This window comes from Camelina sativa, chromosome 4, assembly GCF_000633955.1.
Source record: "Camelina sativa cultivar DH55 chromosome 4, Cs, whole genome shotgun sequence".
NCBI lineage: Eukaryota > Viridiplantae > Streptophyta > Magnoliopsida > Brassicales > Brassicaceae > Camelina > Camelina sativa.
The window spans coordinates 23,665,399-23,686,347 of record NC_025688.1 but is presented as its reverse complement, the minus strand read 5'-3'; the positions used below and the strand labels follow the sequence as shown (position 1 = coordinate 23,686,347).

At 33.7% G+C, this 20,949-nt stretch overlaps 3 protein-coding genes and 1 long non-coding RNA gene across 5 annotated transcripts; 2 read left to right on the top strand and 2 right to left on the bottom strand.

Moving 5' to 3' along the window:
- Positions 3,162-5,013, top strand: LOC104782092 (probable pectinesterase 15). Its single transcript, XM_010506916.2, has 5 exons — positions 3,162-3,528; positions 3,679-3,850; positions 3,946-4,152; positions 4,226-4,479; positions 4,582-5,013. The coding sequence occupies exons 1-5, from the start codon at positions 3,179-3,181 to the stop codon at positions 4,790-4,792; spliced, it is 1,194 nt and encodes a 397-aa protein (XP_010505218.1). The 5' UTR covers positions 3,162-3,178; the 3' UTR covers positions 4,793-5,013.
- LOC104782089 lies at positions 10,273-12,420 on the top strand. Of its 2 annotated transcripts, XR_766976.2 has the most exons (5): positions 10,273-10,471; positions 10,579-10,731; positions 11,047-11,218; positions 11,892-11,964; positions 12,048-12,420. It is a non-coding gene; the product is annotated as an uncharacterized LOC104782089 (long non-coding RNA). The 2 variants fall into 2 exon arrangements; XR_766975.2 differs by lacking the exon at positions 10,579-10,731.
- On the bottom strand, positions 17,633-18,352 carry LOC109132542 (protein DMR6-LIKE OXYGENASE 1-like). The gene is made up of 2 exons (XM_019244213.1): positions 18,077-18,352; positions 17,633-17,950 (listed from the first exon to the last, which is right to left on the bottom strand). The coding sequence occupies exons 1-2, from the start codon at positions 18,350-18,352 to the stop codon at positions 17,633-17,635; spliced, it is 594 nt and encodes a 197-aa protein (XP_019099758.1).
- LOC104784222 (extensin-like) lies at positions 19,423-20,421 on the bottom strand. Its single transcript, XM_019244921.1, has 2 exons — positions 20,334-20,421; positions 19,423-19,929 (listed from the first exon to the last, which is right to left on the bottom strand). The coding sequence occupies exons 1-2, from the start codon at positions 20,395-20,397 to the stop codon at positions 19,550-19,552; spliced, it is 444 nt and encodes a 147-aa protein (XP_019100466.1). The 5' UTR covers positions 20,398-20,421; the 3' UTR covers positions 19,423-19,549.

Sequence of the window (20,949 nt, the reverse complement as noted above, 5' to 3'; positions counted from 1 at the left end):
AATCGATTTTATTTTTGGCAATTGGCTATCATTGTATTAGGAATGTACGTATGATCAGATCGATAGCAACAGAGACCACCTATTAGCAGATCAATTACAGCTCAGGGAAGAGAATCAGAAGATCAGCGAACAGGCTTCTCTTTTGTTAACTGTAAGATCGATGGAAGTGGAAAGGTGTGGCTCGGTCGGGCATGGAGAGCCTACGCTACTGTTGTGTTCTCTAAGACTTCCATGTCCAAAGTCATCTCTCGTGACGGATGGAATGACTGGGGAAATCAAACCAGAAGCATGTCCATTCACCAACATATCTTACATTGATGGAGATCAGTGGCTGAATGGAACTAAACCAGCCGAGCTTAACTATGAAGAACTTGAAAACAAAGACGATATTATCAGTTCTTACTGAAAGTATGTAAGGATCCTAATGCATATATGCATAGACCAGTTTCTGTTGCTAATTTACGCATGAAGGATCAGTTGATTCCACAGAAATGTTGTTCTTAGATTAAAATTAAGACAGGAAGGATCAGTTGCTTGTTTGGAAATGATATTAAGCAGGGCATCTAATTATATTCCACATCTTGGTTTTATCTTGGTTCGTAGTCATTTCTAACGTACGTTAATTAGATCAGGACCGTTCCACATCCACATATATCTTTGTATTTCTACAACGAATGGTCAATGAGGGAATCATATGCATCAGTGCATGACTTTGATCCTTATAACACTTTCAAATGCTATCAATAACAATCACAAGTGCATGTTTTATTTAGGAAGACAATGGGGGCATTGATTTGGCTGTTTCTGTTGCTAATTTATACAGTGCGACAACCCAATGAGTTGTATGTTCATCCTCTGTGCTGAGGTAAAGCAAGTCATGTATGTATTTTGGTTAAAGAGTGAAGGGCTTAGGATTTTAAGGAGGTCTTACAATAGACTTGTGTAAATATTTTGTGTAGTTGCAAGCTCTTTCTTGTTACATTTTAGCTCTTTTGTTCCCAAATATCTTTTATTTAAACTGTTTATGTTTGGATTATATCAAATTTTGCTCTTATGATATCATTTTTGATCAAAATTCCACCAAAACTATTATAAAAACAAATTCCACCAACAACGAAAACACTAACAATTTTATGAATCAAAAACTATAAAAATATAGTAAGTTGCTTTCGTAATGGTTTTATTAAGCATCATTAGCCACCATCTTGGCGTGTACCCCCAACTCGCTTGGCTGTCGGATGAGTTAAAAATTATTTCTTATGATCCCAACAACTACTCCTTTAGAATCATTTAATTTCCAACAATGTATACCCATTTCTAGAGAAAACTTACAAAACTTGTAGACCGCTACATGAATTTTATAGTATATTTTTGGCTAGATTTCATTATAATTTTAAGTTTTACCATTTTAGATAGATAGCCTTGTTACCTACTATTTTCGTACTATTAAACAATATATATATATGTCTCTAACTGATTGAAAATGCCTCTGAAAAAACTTATATTATCACCATCTTTATTTTATCATTGTTAACATTTTCTTCTAATAGTTTGACGATTTCAGAATAGATGAAGATTTATGCAACATTTAATTTCCATATTTCATCTACGTCAAACTTTAAAGATTTGGTTTTCCTTAAAAATATGTAGTTAATTAGTAGTATGAAAGTAATAAAATAAATCCTTTAACAAAAAAGATGAAAAGATATAAAATTGTAATTCAGAAATGCCATTGGATGTTTGATATTAAAAAAGAAATGTTGAATCACCAAACGTATCTGATTTACAAAGAAAAAAGTATCACAATGTCTTCGAAGCCCATATCCTTCACTTTACTCCCACGCCACTCTTCCTCACACATCTCCACACATCTCTATATAAATACCAAACAACATTTTGCTCCCTTTTTACCTTTAATTAGTTGAGTAGAGACACAATAAACCCGGTTCTCTTAACCATGCCCATTAAACCGGTTTTAACCACCCTAATAGCCTTCNGACAATGGGGGCATTGATTTGGCTGTTTCTGTTGCTAATTTATACAGTGCGACAACCCAATGAGTTGTATGTTCATCCTCTGTGCTGAGGTAAAGCAAGTCATGTATGTATTTTGGTTAAAGAGTGAAGGGCTTAGGATTTTAAGGAGGTCTTACAATAGACTTGTGTAAATATTTTGTGTAGTTGCAAGCTCTTTCTTGTTACATTTTAGCTCTTTTGTTCCCAAATATCTTTTATTTAAACTGTTTATGTTTGGATTATATCAAATTTTGCTCTTATGATATCATTTTTGATCAAAATTCCACCAAAACTATTATAAAAACAAATTCCACCAACAACGAAAACACTAACAATTTTATGAATCAAAAACTATAAAAATATAGTAAGTTGCTTTCGTAATGGTTTTATTAAGCATCATTAGCCACCATCTTGGCGTGTACCCCCAACTCGCTTGGCTGTCGGATGAGTTAAAAATTATTTCTTATGATCCCAACAACTACTCCTTTAGAATCATTTAATTTCCAACAATGTATACCCATTTCTAGAGAAAACTTACAAAACTTGTAGACCGCTACATGAATTTTATAGTATATTTTTGGCTAGATTTCATTATAATTTTAAGTTTTACCATTTTAGATAGATAGCCTTGTTACCTACTATTTTCGTACTATTAAACAATATATATATATGTCTCTAACTGATTGAAAATGCCTCTGAAAAAACTTATATTATCACCATCTTTATTTTATCATTGTTAACATTTTCTTCTAATAGTTTGACGATTTCAGAATAGATGAAGATTTATGCAACATTTAATTTCCATATTTCATCTACGTCAAACTTTAAAGATTTGGTTTTCCTTAAAAATATGTAGTTAATTAGTAGTATGAAAGTAATAAAATAAATCCTTTAACAAAAAAGATGAAAAGATATAAAATTGTAATTCAGAAATGCCATTGGATGTTTGATATTAAAAAAGAAATGTTGAATCACCAAACGTATCTGATTTACAAAGAAAAAAGTATCACAATGTCTTCGAAGCCCATATCCTTCACTTTACTCCCACGCCACTCTTCCTCACACATCTCCACACATCTCTATATAAATACCAAACAACATTTTGCTCCCTTTTTACCTTTAATTAGTTGAGTAGAGACACAATAAACCCGGTTCTCTTAACCATGCCCATTAAACCGGTTTTAACCACCCTAATAGCCTTCTTCATTCTTGCTCTCTACGCAATCCCATTGCCTTCCTCTCTATCTTCTATTGCTACAACTATCATAACCAATTCCCAACTCGGAGCATTAACAATACATTCAACATTCTTTGGATACAGACACCACCATGAGCCAATAAAACGTTGTGAGAAATGGACTTCAAGGCTTACACACCAATACAAGACTTCTCTTGTGTTGATTGTTGATTTGCATGGGTGTGGTAACTTCAGCAATGTTCAAAGTGCCATTGATGCTGTCCCTGATTTAAGCCCTTCCAAGACTCTCATCATCGTCAATTCGGGTTCTTATAGGTCTTATCTTCAACTCCAACCTCTTTTCTTTTTCTCTTTTCTCTATTGATCAATAATTCTTCCATATATATTAATTTAGTGACATATATTCTTGTGTATTATGATATATATTTAGTAACGTTTGAGTTAACGTTCGATTTAAGCAAGCAGGGAAAAAGTTACGGTTAATGAAAACAAGACAAATATTGTTCTTCAAGGAAGAGGATATCAAAACACATCCATCGAATGGAACGACACAGCAAAATCCGCAGGAAGCACTGCTGATAGCTTCTCCTTTGTAGTGTTTGCAGCTAACTTCACAGCTTACAACATCAGTTTTAAGGTAAGAAGGACATCGAGATCACAACAACAAAACCTAACTATCTAACATATTTGGCGATATGAGTTCTCATGTGTGTATGTTTTAAATGGAGGAAGAATATTGCGCCAGAACCAGATCCTGGTGAAGCTGATGGACAAGCGGTAGCTCTAAGGATTGAAGGGGACCAAGCTGCCTTTTATGGGTGTGGTTTCTACGGGGCTCAAGACACGCTTCTAGATGATAGTGGAAGGCACTTCTTCAAAGATTGCTTCATTCAAGGCTCCATAGATTTCATATTTGGAAATGGAAGATCACTTTACCAGGTTACAATTAAAAATAACACATTCATGACATTTCAAAACGTGACTATAATACTCTAAAACCGCATGCAAGCAGGATTGTAAGATTAATTCAATAGCAAAGGGGAATGCATCTGCTGGAGTTACCGGATCAATCACGGCTCAGGGAAGACAATCAAAAGATGAAGAATCAGGATTCTCTTTTGTGAATTGTAAGATAGATGGAATTGGGGAAGTGTTGCTTGGACGAGCTTGGGGAGCCTACGCTACCGTTGTGTTCTCAAATACTTACATGTCTGGAATCATCACTCCAGAAGGATGGAATGACTGGGGCGACCCAGCCAAACAAAAGTACAAAGAGAGGGTTTTGTCTTTTACATACACACACGTTTCAAACTATATACTCTATACAAAAAGAATATTAATTGTATCTTCTATGGATTTATTTTTCAGGACAGTGACTTTTGGTGAGCATAAGTGCTATGGACCGGGAGCAAATTACAAAGAGAGGGTTTCGTTTGGGAAACAACTCACAGAGTCTGAAGCATCTTCTTTCATAGATCTTTCTTTTATAAATGGTGATCAATGGCTTAATGATCACACCAACAAACTCTCTGACCTTACATCTAAGGACATTAGAGACGATCTTATTGGGTTTTACTAACGTTTATAAAAGATGCATAGGGTAAAAAAACCATTAAGATATAGAGCTAGATACATATATAGTCTGATAGTCACATTGAGATCTGAGTTGTGATGAGATCATATATTTATGTAACTTGAGGTCGAGGTGTTCAACTAGATATCATTCAAGCATAACATCTTCAGACAAATCCATCAAATGTGTTGAATTAGCTCACGTTTTTAAATAAAATTTTTAAGTGATTTGTGTATTTAATAAGAATAGAGGCAATCTGGTAACTGATTAGCTGTAAGTATCCAGATGCAAATTAACTTCATCGATTGAAAAGGAAATTATAGTCATGAACATCACAAACAAATGGTGAAACGTGTTAGAATAAAGAATATGCTATATATTAATCTAACAAATACATAGATTCATAAGAGGCTTTCACCCACCTTAAGAAAACCAAACAAAGGCAAACCCAAAAATTAAAAACAACCACAAATGAAGAGCCCTGACGTGTTTATATGACCAATATCAATTTGATATATAAAAAGGTAGCGCGGTAGATTAATATTTATTTTCAATTTTTTGTCACACTTTCCAGAACTAAAATAACGAACAAAATTATTTTATACTCTAAAAGTTAAAAACAAATATATATTCGAAGAGACATGCACACTTTTCACAAAGAAATGTCACTGATACATATAGATATATAGTTTTTCTTATTAGAAGAATAAACTAAAAACGAGATAACATGGGCAATGGAGACGGCGCTGCTCCTTTTCGCAGCGGTGGAGGCTGAGGTACACCTTCTCGAAGAGGCGGGCACCTTTTGATGCATTCTTTCGTAAGGTAGCCAGCGAAGCAAATCCAAGGAGCTTCGACACAGCACAAATCCTCCAATCTATATGGCCTTCCAACAAATCGCGTAAAAAATCTTTCTATTCCCTTTGGATGCTCATAATCATAATCTTCTTGACCTGCAAATATTATGCACACCAAACAATACTTTCATTATTAGCTCATAAAATCAAACGTAACCATGTAGCTAGTAATTATTATAAACCATCACACCAAAAAAAAAAGTAACTATTATTAACCATGTAACAGCAACAGATTGAATTCGTATGGACTAATCCTAATGTGTACACTTAGAAGTTAGAAGGCTTAACAGAAACGAAACAAAACAAAACATACAGTTCAAAAGAACACACAACGCAAAACCTTGCATATCTATTATTAATTTTGGTTTGTGGGAAAATAAAAATAAAACAAAAAAAAAAAGCTTGAACAAATTGTAATATTGGTGAAGGCCAAAGAGAGAGACAATTACGAGAACTATAACCAAACTCTTGGAAAAACCCATCTTTTTTTTTTTCCGACTCAATGATTCCATTAATTAAACCAAACTGAGTTTGTCACTTACAAGGGAACGAGGAAAATCAAATACAGGCACAAAAACAAAAGAAAAGTTTAAGAAGCTGCTTTATCTGCTTCAAAGACCGTCTGTAACCAAAAAAGATAGCCATGGGCTACATACGATTGTGATCGTTCATCCCTAGTGACACTCTTTGCTATAAGGGAGGCACCTAGGTTTGCATTCCAAACTTCCAATCTTGCTTGCCAGGCGGGTAGATGATTTAGCGCCTGTACCAGAACCTGTGATTGCAATTTGAAATTTGGCCAAGCGATTAGTCTGAGGATGGCACCTACCAACTCCTTTTGATCTATCGTAAAAATGACTTTAGGAATGTGTAAACTCGTCATACTCTCGATAGCCCGAAGGAGACCTTGTAACTCTGCCTCTCCTTTTGAAGAGATCAAACCAAAAGATCTTCTGCTATGAAGAAGGACCGATCCTTCTGAGTTTCTTAAGACCCATGCCGCACCACTGAGTCTTTTCCTCTATCCCAAGAAACAGCCACATTACATTTCAACCAAGGTTTATCAGGCGATTTCCATGCCCGCACCTGCACATGCTGTTCCTTTTGGATTCTACCTTCTTCTAAACTATCCAGCTCTTGGGCTAGAAACCATTCTTCCGTGTCTTCTCTTATCTTTTTTACCATATCTGGGACCAGAAAGACATTACCTTCGAACACCAAGTTGTTTCGATTTTTCCAGAGTAACCATAAGATCCAGGGGAGGGATCGTCTTGTCTGCAATGGCACCATGGCGTTTTTGGTAAGGTTGAGCACTAAATGGAAGTTTTGATAGATAGAATTTTGATCATATCTTTCCTCCGGCAGCGGGAAACCTGAAAGAGCCCAAATCTGACGAGCTCGAGTGCAAGCGAACAACAAATGGTTAATTGATTCACCCTCCAGTCCACAAGTTTGACAACGAACGTCTATGCGCATACCCCTTGATCTTAGTTTTTCTGCTACCGGAATAGCACCCGAGACTGCCTTCCATAAGAATATTTTGATCTTCGAGGGAGCAAACAGCTTCCAAATCAAGTCTTTGATTCCATTAAGTGAGGGCAGCATGGTGGCAAAGTTGATTTGGTCTTCTTTAAAAACCTGACATGCCAACCATTACCCTGATCTTACACTATATACTCCCCACTCTTATTTTGCTTCCAAACCTTGAAGTCTGTCGAGGAGAGGATAAGTTTAATAGCTCGGATCAATTCCATATCTCGTGGAAAGAAGTGTTCCTCTAAGATTAATGGGTTCCAAGTTCTCGCAATAGGATCGATAAGATCACTGACTTTTAATTCCAGGTCCACCAGGATATTCTTCATGAAAGGAGCTCTCATTCTTCCATCTTTCAGCCATAAAGTGGTCCAAACCTTCAAGGAGCTGCTATTTCCTATTTTTTGCTGGAAACCCTTTTTCCAGTAACAGTCTTCCATGAATGATGCTTCGCCATGCAAAGGAGGGTATGTTGGCAATAACCGCCGAGAGGAAGTCACCGTCAGGGTAATACATGCTTTTGATGAAACGACTGAAAAGGGAGTCAGGGTATTGGATTAATCTCCAAGCTTGCTTTGCGAGAAGAGCTTGGTTGAATAGTTCAATGTCTTTGAAACCTAGACCCCCTTGCTCTTTTGATAGGCATAAGCGTTCCCGGGCTATCTAGTGAATCTTCCTTTGATTTTCAACTGAGCTCCACCAGAAGGAAGACATTGCACTAGAAAGAGAGTCACACGTAGCTTTGGGTAATTTAAAACACGACATTGCAAATACAGGCATGGCCATAGCAACTGTCTTCAACAGAATCTCTTTCCCTCCCTGAGAGAGTGATCTGGTAAACCAACCCGACAACCTATTCTTGAGTTTGTCATTGATGTATGCTAGCATCTCCTTTTTTGATCCACTGAAGCATTCTGGGAGACCCAGGTAGGTACCTGCTCCTCCTTCGTTTGAGATACCCAAAGCATTTTTGACTAGAGTTTTGATGTTGGTGTCTACTTTGGAGCCAAAAGTAATAGAAGATTTGTCCAAATTTATCACCTGACCTGTTGCTTCACCGTAGACCTTAAGGATATCTTTAATAACTCCACATTGGTCTTCATCAGCTTTGCAAACAAATAGCGTATCATCTGCAAATAATAGATGATGAATCGATGGGCCATCTTCTGAGAAACTCATGCCACTAAGAATGCCACGATTTTCTGCCTGGTTCAAGAGGTGAGTGAGACCTTCTGTACACAGTACAAAGAGAAACGGAGAAAGGGGATCTCCTTGTCTAAGACCACGTTGAGGCTTCACCCATCCGTGAGGTTGACCATTGATTAAGACTGTGTAAGTAACTGTGGTTACGCACTTCATTACAAGATCCACCCAAGCAGGTTTGAAGCCCAGAGCTAATAGAAGATGTTGTAGATAGCTCCATTCCACCCTGTCAAAAGCTTTTGACATGTCCGTTTTAATGGCCAGAAGTGGCTGCAGTCTTGAAACGATAATTTTGGAGATGACTTTGTACATGACTGAACAGAGGCTTACAGGTCTCAAATCAGACATGAGGACCGAATTCAACTTCTTCGGGATTAGGCTAAGCTGAGTAAAGTTCCACTCTTCTTGGAAAAAAGCCTTCTCAACAAATTCTAACACTTCCAAGGTCAGTTGAGAACCAACAATGTCCCAGTATTTTTGAAAAAACAGCCCTGTCATTCCGTCAGCTACTGGAGCACTTGAAGGATCGATAGAGAACACCGCCAATCGAATTTCCTCTTTTGTGACCTTTGTCAATAGATGATCATTCATTGCCATCATTCTTAGCTTTTTTTTTTTCCAACTCAAATCAATATTCTTATATGACTTACGCGACAATTAGACTTGTATGTTTACAGTACATAGAATAATATATAGGAGAGAATCCATCCCATAATTTTACTTTCCAAAGAAAATGATGACTTTTACCTTTTCTCATTCATTTCCTTTATTTCCTTTGGTCAATATATATTTTTCTTTCCCTTTTTTTGGGTATTTTGTAAACCTATTTTCTTTTGGTCAATATATTAAAAATCATCATTTATTATCTTCTAATATGTGCGGTTTAATTGGTTTTAAAAATTTATATGGACAGAACAATTTTACTAAGATATGATTTTAGTGTTTTAGTTTTTTTATTACATTGATGAAAAAAAATCCCTTGTATAATAAAACGGAAGTACACAACTTTTTTTTGTAGACTATATAATTTTTATAAATTGGTTACAAAATAGGTTATACATTAAATATAAGTTGGTTACAAAAAAACGTTATAGATTAATTGGTCAATCCATGGGCTATATGAGTACACTTAAGAATATCCCAAAGAATCTTCTTAAAGAGAATATTCCAATGATTTATACAATTTCCTAAATAAAATCTTTAGTATTCTATGTACTGTTACAAAATATATACTGTTAGGCATAAAAATATATTTTTAGACGTAAAAATGAATAAAATCTTGGCAATTTATCACACTTAATCGTGATTTCCGATATCTTATGTGCAACTGAAAATAAAATCTTACCTAAGCACGGGTCATATTAAAAAACTTTCACCAAACATGTTCAAAAATTAAAATAAAAACAAACAATAAACATAACCATTTCTCATACATAAAATTACAAAATTAACAATATAAAACTACAAAATATATACTTTTTCAAGTCATTATATTTAGCATATGATTTTATTGCATAATGTTTTATCCAAAAAACTTTTTAAAATAATCATATAAATTATATTTTATTCTAAAATTATAATATAAATAAAAGGAATTTCAACGCGTGCTCTAGCATGGATCCTAATCTAGTTTCTAATTTATTTAAGAAAACAATCCATCCTATTTGTTTTTTTTTGTTTGTAGATACATATTGTAATGTTTATTTACGAATATTTACCTAGAAATAAGAAAAAAAGAATTTATTTTAAACTACTGTAAAAAAAATGTTGATTTGGTATCTTATATTTTTTTTTTAAGTAAACCAAATTTAGATTTATCATGGCACATCTGTAATGATGAAGACTTTCATATTGGGCCTAGAGGATATGACTGAGGCCCATATATTCACAATTTTTAGCCGGCGACAGCATTTTCCCCGACGGCGGCGACACACGAACCCTCGGTCAAACCACGAACCGCCGTTGCTTCTTCCTCGAAGCTCCATTTCTGATAGCAATCTCTGTACACTCCGGCGACGATTTCTTTCGCCGAAACCCGAATGCCTTTTGACTCCGACGAGAATCTTTGCATCTTCCCGTTGACTTCTCTCAGGTAATCTTAAAAATCATATCTTTACTTCATGATGATATCAGCCAAACTAACTCTGATGATGAAGATTCTTATTTTGGTGCATCTGGTTTGCTTATAAATTCTTGAAGGTTGACCCAACAGTCTTGTGACCCTTAAGGACTTGTGTCCCTTTCTGTTTCTTCAGAAAAGAGACGCTGTCCTGTTAGTATCATGTAGATGTTGCAACCTTAATTTCGTCTATGTAGAATGTACTCCCCTGCCAAGTATGTGTAAGCCTCCTGGTAAGCTGAAACAAATGGGTGTGTTATGCAGGCAGTTAACCATTCTGACTGACTGAGACTAAATTCCTCCTCTTAATGTGTTGTATGCTTAAAATTGTTTCATAACTCTGTCCTGAAAGGTTCATATCACCTGTATTGAGACAATCAGGTGTATCATAAATTACTTGTTTCGGAAAACCGTTAGGTCCCTTTTTTGCATTTACTGTTTTGATGAACCATCAGGTCTATGTTAAAGTGTCTTTCAATCACAGGTTTTGATGTGGTAGCTGCGTTTTGTATTGATGTCTGTCCAATTGGTATATGATTTTCTGACAGGAATCACCTAAAGGAAATTGGTTTTGCTCCATTGGACTGTATGAGGATCAACTCCACATTACAAAAGTTATGTCTTGGTTTAGATAGATGAAGCAAGAGAGAACTGATGTAGATTCCATCAATGATCTTGACATCAGATGGTGATTGATCAGTGGCAAAGCCAAATGTTCTTGTAAGTGCCTGCCTCTGCATTTTTGAAATTTAGAATTAGAACTTTGTTATAGCAGTTTTTTAGTTTTGATTTGATAATACAGAATAGGCCAAGGAAGGTTGCATAGGTCTACATTATCCTAAAGTATAGTAACTTAGAACTTGAATCACGTATATGAAGCAAATTGTGATCTTGATTTGGTTAGTATGTAGAGATACCTCCATTTCTATGCCTACAATACAAGCTGAACCGAAGTAAGGCAAAACCATGAATAACCAGTCCCCTCTTCTGGGAAATTTGTATAATTTCGCTATTCAGAAGCTTTATATCCCTCTGCATTTTTAATGGAACCATATGACAAACATTTTCTCTCCATAAGTTTTGGTTAATCATTTGGAATTTACTCAACTCTGCCATCGTACCCTAAGTTTGTGTGTGTCTTTCTTACAGGATTCCTGTGCTTTTAAGTATTTATTGGCTATTTTCTGCTGCTGAATTATACAGTGCAACTGTTGTTTGCTTGATTACTATTGAGTCTTTTGCCAATAGGTTTCAGAACTTCCATTAGTTGCAACATGCATGTTTGCTTAACCGAGTTTCATGGGGTTTTATACAAAAGAGGGATACTTTCAATAGTTCTTTTCCTGCATTGAGAAGCTACTCTCATTGAATGTTGCAAGCATTATAATTACAGGCTTCCAGCAGCTGACGAGGCAGGTCTCTTATGGATGAACAACTTTGGGTTAGAAAAGCTCGCACGTTAATAGGTACAACGATGGATTTGACACGTTTGTGAATTATGTAGTTTCTGAAATTCGTTCCATGAAAATTAAACCCTTCATTGCTACAGCTCAGCAAGTACATAAAGACGTGCTACCAAATGGTGAGGTTCAAAGGAGCATCCATGCTGCAGAAACCGGTGCACTCGCACCAAGTCGTTGACAATAAGATAAAATTTTGATTTGAAACAACCCAATGAGTTGTATGTTCATCCTTTGTGTTGAGGTAAAGCAAGTCATGTATTTGGTTAAAGATGGATTAAAGAGTGAAGGGGTTAGGAGGCTTTTAATGAGTTTTTACAACAGAGACGAGTAAATTTTGTAGATGCGGAGCTCTTTTTTTTTTGTTGTTACGTATTAGGTTCACATTTCTTACAAAGAATGAAGAATGTTTTTGTTTGGATTATTTATTATACAAAACAAACCACAATGCTCCAAATTATGTTTGAGAGGCAATTTTTGGATTAGCATACGTAAATGGTAATGAAGTAATGGAGTAATTCACTTCACTTACCTTCCATCTCTCTCGTTTCTCACCTAAACTTCTTCTCTCTCCTTCTCTATGTGTTTCATCAATTCTAAACTCCTGATTATGATAATAATCATTACCATAATCATTTCTCTTATCGCTACATCTATGTGTGCAATTACACCTATCTCTCGCTCTGCACTAGTTTTTGTTGTGTACTTGAAGGGATCGGGTAACTTCAGCAATGTCCAGGGAGCTGTCAACGTTGTCCCTGATTCAAGCAATTACAAGACCCTCATCATTGTCAAGGTATTCTATACAAACTAATAGTCTATGTTCTTCTTGTTATCTCTCTTGTAGTAATGTAGGTTTCATGCAAAAAGTATACTTATTAGCTAATTGGAAATTTGAGATCATTAGCTTCAAAGTATGATTCTTTGTTTTTGTATTCTTATTTTGAATATAGTTATTAGCTCATTGGAAATTTTGATTTAGTTATCTCATCTTATTACATAGAGCAAAAAATTAGTCCTTTTTTGCATATTTTAAATATGTTTTAAGCAAATGTTAAGCAATTGTTGTGCAAATTTTAGTTATTTAACACTTATACGTACACAAATATATTATAATAAATTTTAGTTATTTAATGAATGTATATATATATAGAGATATATATGTACATATATATGTAGTAGACATATCATATATATCTACATTCATTTATATGTCATATGTCAAATGCGTACACAAATATAATATAGTAGATAATGCAACATAACTTACTTAGTCATGAATCATAAGAATATGTGTGGCTAATAGGAAATGAAGAATTTGTTGATTGAAATGCAACAAATAGTTGAATGGTTTGAAGCTTTTCAGAGTTGTTTAAATGTTTTTGAAATCGAAATATATATATAGTTATACTTGATTACTAAAATATACTATTTTTTATTAATTACTAAATGTTAATCATTAGATCTTGTTTCCATGACTCTTCATTATAAAAAAACATTAATGAAATTTACCTACTTCTTTGGAAAGTCCTTTCACCAATTCACAACTCCATCATAGACAAAAATGTACTTCACACTCAAATAAAATTAACATAAACATATCTGTGATTAAACAAACCCGACCAAGTATTTTTCTACCAACAATATTGAAATTATTTTCGTAATTGGTAAATTATGAAAACCGACCTCAAAAATTATTACTTTTCAGATGGTCCAAAAGGCCTCACATTAACCTTTCATGGTTTGTTTTCACTGGTCAGCAGCAGCTGTCGACTTTATGTTATTTCCTCATACATGCTCATTTAGTTATACAACAGATGTGTCTTATGGGTGGTTGGCTGCCCAAAAAAAAATGTGTCTTATGGGTAGTATAATGGTGGTATTTACCCTCTAATATAATAAAACACAGTATGCGTATAAAAAATATAAATATTATATTGGATTATTTTCAAAAATAACACTAAAATAAGTCTTTTCTCAAACTTAGTACAATATCTCTAAAATTCCAAAATTAGTACCAATTAATCTTTCAAAATTAAATCCTAAATTCAAAATATTAAATTTTACCCCTCAAAGCTATATCCTAAATATAAAATTGAGAACCCAAACCTAAAAAACAAATTCTAAAAATTAATTTAAATATTTTAATATGTTAAATAGTGTTATTTTTAAAAATTTATGGAATGAACGCTATAGTTGTCCATAAAACTTGTTTTAGTGCTATTTTCAGGCCCGACCGAGGTGGTAAGCAACGGAAGCAATTGATTAGGGTATTCATTTTTTTGGGGGCATATTCTAAGCCAAATTTTTTAGGTTTTTCACTAACTATGTTCGTGAGTATTAAGTTAATGTTAACTAAGTTTGCTGTTATGAGTTTAAAAGAAAATTGGTTTAGAAAAAACAAATTTAGAACTATAACCGAAGAGTTTTCATAGTCAAAGAGTTTTAAGAACATGAGTGATTAGTAATATAATATTTTATTTTTGTATAGATATAACATAATAATTCAAAGCAAAAGAAGGAAAGTGATCAGCCAAAATAACATATTTTGGTTTAGGGATTTAGAAACTAATTTTTTTTTATGTTATTGTTTTTGTGTAATTTTGTTAAAAATAAAAGGCAATTTTTTTTTAATCGGCATAGGGCATTTAAGATAGTTGAACCGGCCCTGGCTATTTTAGAATATTTCTCATATTAAATATGGACGACATAATACAATGTAAATCATTTCGTATATATCCTTTATTTGGTCAGTTTTTCTTTTGATGTTCCTATTTACCACCTTTTTAGCAATCTTTTGTATATTTCTCATACATTTACTCTTGTCAAACATATGTTCCTTTTCTTTTTACCAAGTTTTCGTTTCATCTTTTGGGATTTTCGTTAGCCTAATTAAATGAGTTGAATATTATTAAGGTTGACTTTTTATTGTGCTGGTGAAAAAGTCAATCTTTACACATACTGTAGTATATTGCTTTTATACAGTAATTAAGAAATCTCTACGTACCCTATGAACCTTTCATAAACAAAAATGTATGGAGAATTTAAGTTTCTGTGAGATTTTCCCAAACAAAGTTTATTTAACAAAGTTTATTTAAAAGCAAAATACTTGAAAATAAAATGTATGCCTTTATTTAGTTGGTTTATTACATAATAATAAATAAAACATTTGGGTTGGTTCATAACGCTGCCGAGAGCAAAGCTTTAATATTTGAGGTTGTTTTGGTTCGGTTTATATTTAAACAAGGCTCAGTTTGGTTTACAAAACAAATTTAAATCTTTTTTTCTTTCAACTAAACCATTTGGGTTTGGTTTTCTACAATTTTTTTGTTTATGATTCTTATTCTCAGTCTATCTCTACACTACACTTAAACTTTCACAATCTTCAATTTTCTGGAAGATGATCATAAAATATATTATATACACACTATTTGTTTCTTTTAAAAATGATCCTTAGCTTGTAAAATACAACATTAATATTATGTCACTGTATATGATATCAATTAAACCAAAAATCCAAATTTTTGAAGAAACCCCAACTATTTGTAAACTTTCAAACGCAAATATTATTATTTTTATTGTGTGTTAAATAATTTAGGTCTGCAATGAATTTTTCTCAAAAAAAATATCAGATTTTTTTATTTGTTTGAGAACAATTACACATTAACCTTACCTTGTAAAATACAACATTAATCATGGAAGAAATATTTCACTGTACATGATATCAATTACTCTCAACTGTGCAGAATCAAAATGTATGCTAGTATTTAGTTTACAGAAACGAAAATAGACACTAAAATTAGATGACTAGCGTTAAAAGCATCATGTGCAAAAAAGCTATGACACCAACTCATAAGGACGTTTCTGAGTCTCAAATTTCTTAAATGCCTAAACTACAAAACCATATACATAAATTGCTGAACATATAAAGAGGTAAAAAATTAAAAATTAAAACAAATTAAGAAAATTCAGGGAATCTTTAGTTGTGATGACAGTAAGAAATATCAAATGAAAATTGGGATACTAATTGATCAACATCATCTTCCCAAAGTTTTCTATAAAAGAAAGAAAAAGCTTTGTCCTCTTAACAATTTTCTCCTCACAAGACGCAAAAGACGATGTATTATGGAGAACATCGGTGCTACGGACAGGGAGCCAATCATAGTGAACGAGTTCCCTATGCGAAACAACTCACCGATGTGGAAGCAGCTCCTTTCACCAACATCTCCTTTATCGATGGTGAGCAATGGCTTTAGAGCATACCAAAATCAAGAAGATTATTTACAAGTTTTACTTATGCTTGCTAATGCAAGTAATCTATGTAAGATTAAATGTGAAAGAATCCTCTCTTTGTTGCCTTTTTGTTTTCTCGATTAAGATTGAATGAACCAAACCCGAAGCATCATCACAGATTTAGGCAAAAAAATTATAAACCAGGAGTAATAATCTCTCAGTGTGGATGATAACTAGATGCAAAGCACTTTGGACTCAACCAGCATAAAGTATGATTATTTGTTTTTTTGTATTCTTATTTTGAGTATACTTATTTATCTCATTGGAAATTTTGATTAAGTTGTCTCATCTTATTACATAGAGCAAAAAATTACTCCTTTTTGCATATTTTAAATATGTTTTAAGCAAATGTTAAGCAATTTTTGTGCAAATTTTAGATATTTAACACTTATACCATAGATGATATGCCTATATATATACATTCATTTATGTGTCATATGTCAAATGCGTACACAAATATAAAATAGTAGATAATGCAACATAACTTACGTAGTCAAGAATCATAAGAATATGTGTGTCTAATAAGAAATGAAAGAATTTGTTGATTGAAATGCAACAAATAGTTAAATGGTTTGAAGTTTTTCAGAGTTGTTTAAATGTTTTTGAAATCGAAATATATATATAGTTACACTTGATTACTAAAATATACTATTTTTTATTATTTACTAAATGTTTATGTATTACGCGTGTGATATGTAAAGTAGTCCCGTGACTGCTAGTTTTGGTGGTCTTGTTATCATGTTCGTGTCTAGAATTCGAATGTAAAGATCGAAATATAAAAACGCTTCTTTTAATAGCTTTAGAAAAACTAACTCAAATAACTAAAGTTTTTGATCTCTCTCTCAAATCCTTCAACCAATGTCACACCTTGACATCCCTTTTATATGAAAAACCAAAACTTATTTCTACTACAAAACACCTTATGTTTAGATAACTCCTAAACATAATTCATTCTTATCTCTTAACAATAACTCGGTTAGGATAACAACACCTTTTGCTTATGCTAACTTCAAGCTTATCCAACAGTTTTGTGTGACCTTTTCTTTGTTATTTAGTAGTATGATAATAATCCCACTCATCTCTATAGATTCACAAGCTGCCACTTACATACATATCTTTTTTTAATAAAACAAATAACCGCCATAGCCTTTTAGATTATATTGCGTATGCACTTTGTGACCAAAATAGAAGAATTTGGTAAAAGATTCTAAATTGTATGTCTAAAGATGTAATACACAATATAGCTTTGAACTACCTGTTTTCGAGTTTAATACTTAAAACACATGTGCTAAAAAAGTACTTGTTAAATTTCTTGTTGAAATTTCAAAATTTAAAATATCTATATTTTAGGAAACGAAAAAAATGTAAATGTGGGAAAATCTTACCTGAAATCGGAGGGAGAAGAAGGCCAATAAGGAAGATAATCAGGGAGAGGATGTGCGTAGAGTTTCAAGAAGTCTCTCCAACAAAAGACATTGTCTTTGATCTGGTTGAAACGCGTGCCGTATCGTACTGGAGCCGACATGTCTGACGACATGTATTTTGATCTCTCTTCGTACGGAAGCTCAAAGAATCTCTTACAANAACCGCCATAGCCTTTTAGATTATATTGCGTATGCACTTTGTGACCAAAATAGAAGAATTTGGTAAAAGATTCTACCTGTGTGTCTAAAGTAATACACATATACCTTTGAACTACCTGTTTTCGAGTTTGATTAATACTTACAACACATGTGCTAAAAATGTCTTTGTTAAGTTTCTTGTTGGAATTTCACTATTTAAAATAANATGGCTTACTTTAACCATTTGGGATTTGGGAACCAACCTGGAAGAAGCCATAATTTTTGCAGGCCTCAGCTATGATTTGTAGAACGTGAGGCCGGTTAGGTCCAAGGAGCTCAGCGAGATCTATGAGGGGAAGCTTTAGGTTTTGTTTTGGTTTGATGAGCTTGTCGGATTTAGTGAAGATGGGTCGGTCAGGTTCAGGCCATATATATTTGGTTGGCACTTTGGTCACACCATTGTCACAAAGGTGTTTCACACCTTTTTGGTATTTCTTGTTCTCTTCTTCCACCACCGGAGCTATCGTCGACGGCGACATTTTCCTTCGTTGTCCTGCAAATGATACATGGCCACGTAAATGCAGCAATAATCAATTAGCAAATATAGAGAGAACTTATCAATGCATGAATGCATGGATTTTATTGCATGAAACAAAAATTTCTGTACTAGACCTGGAAAGAAACAGGCAAAAGATTCAAAGAGTGAGACTGATGTTACCTCTGTTTCTAACAAAAAAAAAAGTTAATGGTAGCAAATAATAATCAAAACAGCAGAAATCAAATTTAACAATCAACGAAAAGAACACAAGCAAACAGAGAAGCAGCAAAACCGAATCGAGACTCATACAGAAACAGGGCAAAACCAAGAATACAGATACAGCCACTATTTCACTTTCACATATGTTTATTTATTAATGTACCAATTGATCAGGAAAGCAAAGCATATTGAGTACCTAGGAGGCAAAACAAACCAGAAAGGAAGATATAAAATTTGAGAGCTTTGCAGGAGATTCGCAGATTGCGGAGTCGGAAGTAGAGATATCTCCAACGGCAGAAGCAGACAGTGTCGCCGTCGTCGCGACGAGAGAGACTCACGACCAAGTCACGAAACGACGTCGCTTACTATTAACTTTTTGGTAAATTGCAAAAGTTTACAAAGAGTTTTCTATTTCTTAAAACTTAGTACATTTTTTTTTCTCTTCTTTCGTTCACTCATCATAATTTTTGTTTTCATTATATCTTTTTCTTTAAAGTTGCAATATTGATGATAAAAAAAAAAATTAAAACTATAGTAAGATATATATATTACATATGATATGATTTGAATTTTAAAAGTAAACACTAGAAAAAACTCGGCCAAATCATAAAATAATATTTAGAAAATTTTAACTAATGTTTGACAACATAGAAAAAAAATGTACAATTACTCTGCTGTTTTTGAACCATTTCTACTTAAATTTTCTTGGTTTGTTATTCTTTTTGTAATTTGGAGACAATTATATATCATGGAATAATTGGTGCCAATCAGTAAAAGCCACCTCTTCTATTTTTCTTGTTTATAGAGTTGTTACGCCACAACAAAAATCTATTTGTTTCTGCAGACATAAAATATATAAAAATCTGAAAAAATTTCTCAGATATTTTTATTTAAATATCAGACTAAAATTCTGCATGATACACGAAACTTTATCTAATGATTTTTTTTTATAAAATAACATCATCAATCAATGAACATTTTACATATGAGGCAATGTTGCATCGACGGAAGGAGAAGGTGTTTCATCTTTTGTAAGCGACGGGCACTTAATGCAATCTTCAGGAAAGCTGACAGGAGTGCATATGGAAGGTTTTTTTATACAACATAAATACTCGAGTTGCCATGATTCTCCCATATATTTATGGAAACATCTTTCTATTCCCTTTGGATGATCGGGATTCGGCTCGTGACGATCGGGATCCGGCTCGTGACGATCGGGATCCGGTTCGTGACGGTCGGGATCCGGCTCGTAGCGGTCAGGATCCGGTTCGTGACGGTCGGGATCCGGCTCGTAGCGGTCGGGATCCGGCTCGTGGCGGTTGGGATACGGCTCGTGACGGTCGGGATCGGGCTCGTGACCTACAAATATTATTTCAAAATAATTATGTTGCAACAGTAATGTTGATATATTTAAGTATAAACTTTGACTATGTATCAAGTGTAATATTACAGCTCATCTTTGATTAGATCTCAACTAATAACTTTCTTCTATAAAGTGTATGCGAAAATAACAACAAATGTATATTGACTGTCAAAATGGATGTGAAAAAAATATATGCATGTATGACTGATCTATGATATTCCAAGGAGAACACTGATCTTATTGGATGTGTTTGGAACTTTGGATATGAATCCATCGAATCATATGACAAATGTTAATACGAATTTAGATGGGTGAGATGAGACGAATATACTTGAGTTGAGTCGCATCAACTATAAATTTTGGTTTGTAGGGAAAAAAAAAAAACTGAACAAATTCTTACATTGGTGAAGACCAAAGAGAGACACAATTAAGAGAACGATAAGCAAACTCTTACAAACCATCATCCTTCTCTCTTTCCAACTCTTTCAATTTTCTTATGACTTATGCAACAATTAGACATTGAGAGTATATATAGGAGTGAATCCATCACATAAATGTTAAATTAATTTCCAAAGAAAATATTAATTTGTTGACTACAATCTCATGCAATTTAATTCTTTGGTATTATATACATTTTCCTTTATTTTGTCATAGAATTTATTTCCTGGTCAACATATTTTCTTTGTTTTAGACAAGTTTCCAAATTTTCATTACTATCTTTTGGGATTTTGTTAACCTAATTAAACCATACGTTATTGACTAATACAAATTTCTGCTAATGGTCACATCCATCTCTACATGTGTTGTACTACCCGTTTCAAAAAAAACCTTGTCTATTGCGTCACAAAAGTTTGAAGTAAAATAGTCACAATATCTTCTGCTTGACTAGCTTCTTGTTGTTATTATAGCGTTCACTTAAATTACAATTTCGGCCTAAAAAGTGTAACATGTTAAACAAATAGATTTCACGTTTGAGTATCAAAGAGCTATATTGTCCCCTCATAGTTCATCGTGAA

Coding starts and splice junctions, on each gene's coding strand:
- LOC104782092 (XM_010506916.2), top strand. CDS start 3,179: ATGCCCATTAAACCGGTTTTAACCACCCTAATAGCCTTCTTCATTCTT. Junction 3,851..3,945: donor CTTACAACATCAGTTTTAAG/GTAAGAAGGACA, acceptor AAATGGAGGAAG/AATATTGCGCCAGAACCAGA. Junction 4,153..4,225: donor ATGGAAGATCACTTTACCAG/GTTACAATTAAA, acceptor GCATGCAAGCAG/GATTGTAAGATTAATTCAAT.
- LOC104784222 (XM_019244921.1), bottom strand. CDS start 20,397: ATGATGGTTTGTAAGAGTTTGCTTATCGTTCTCTTAATTGTGTCTCTC. Junction 19,930..20,333: donor TCTCTTTGGTCTTCACCAAT/GTAAGAATTTGT, acceptor TAATATTTGTAG/GTCACGAGCCCGATCCCGAC.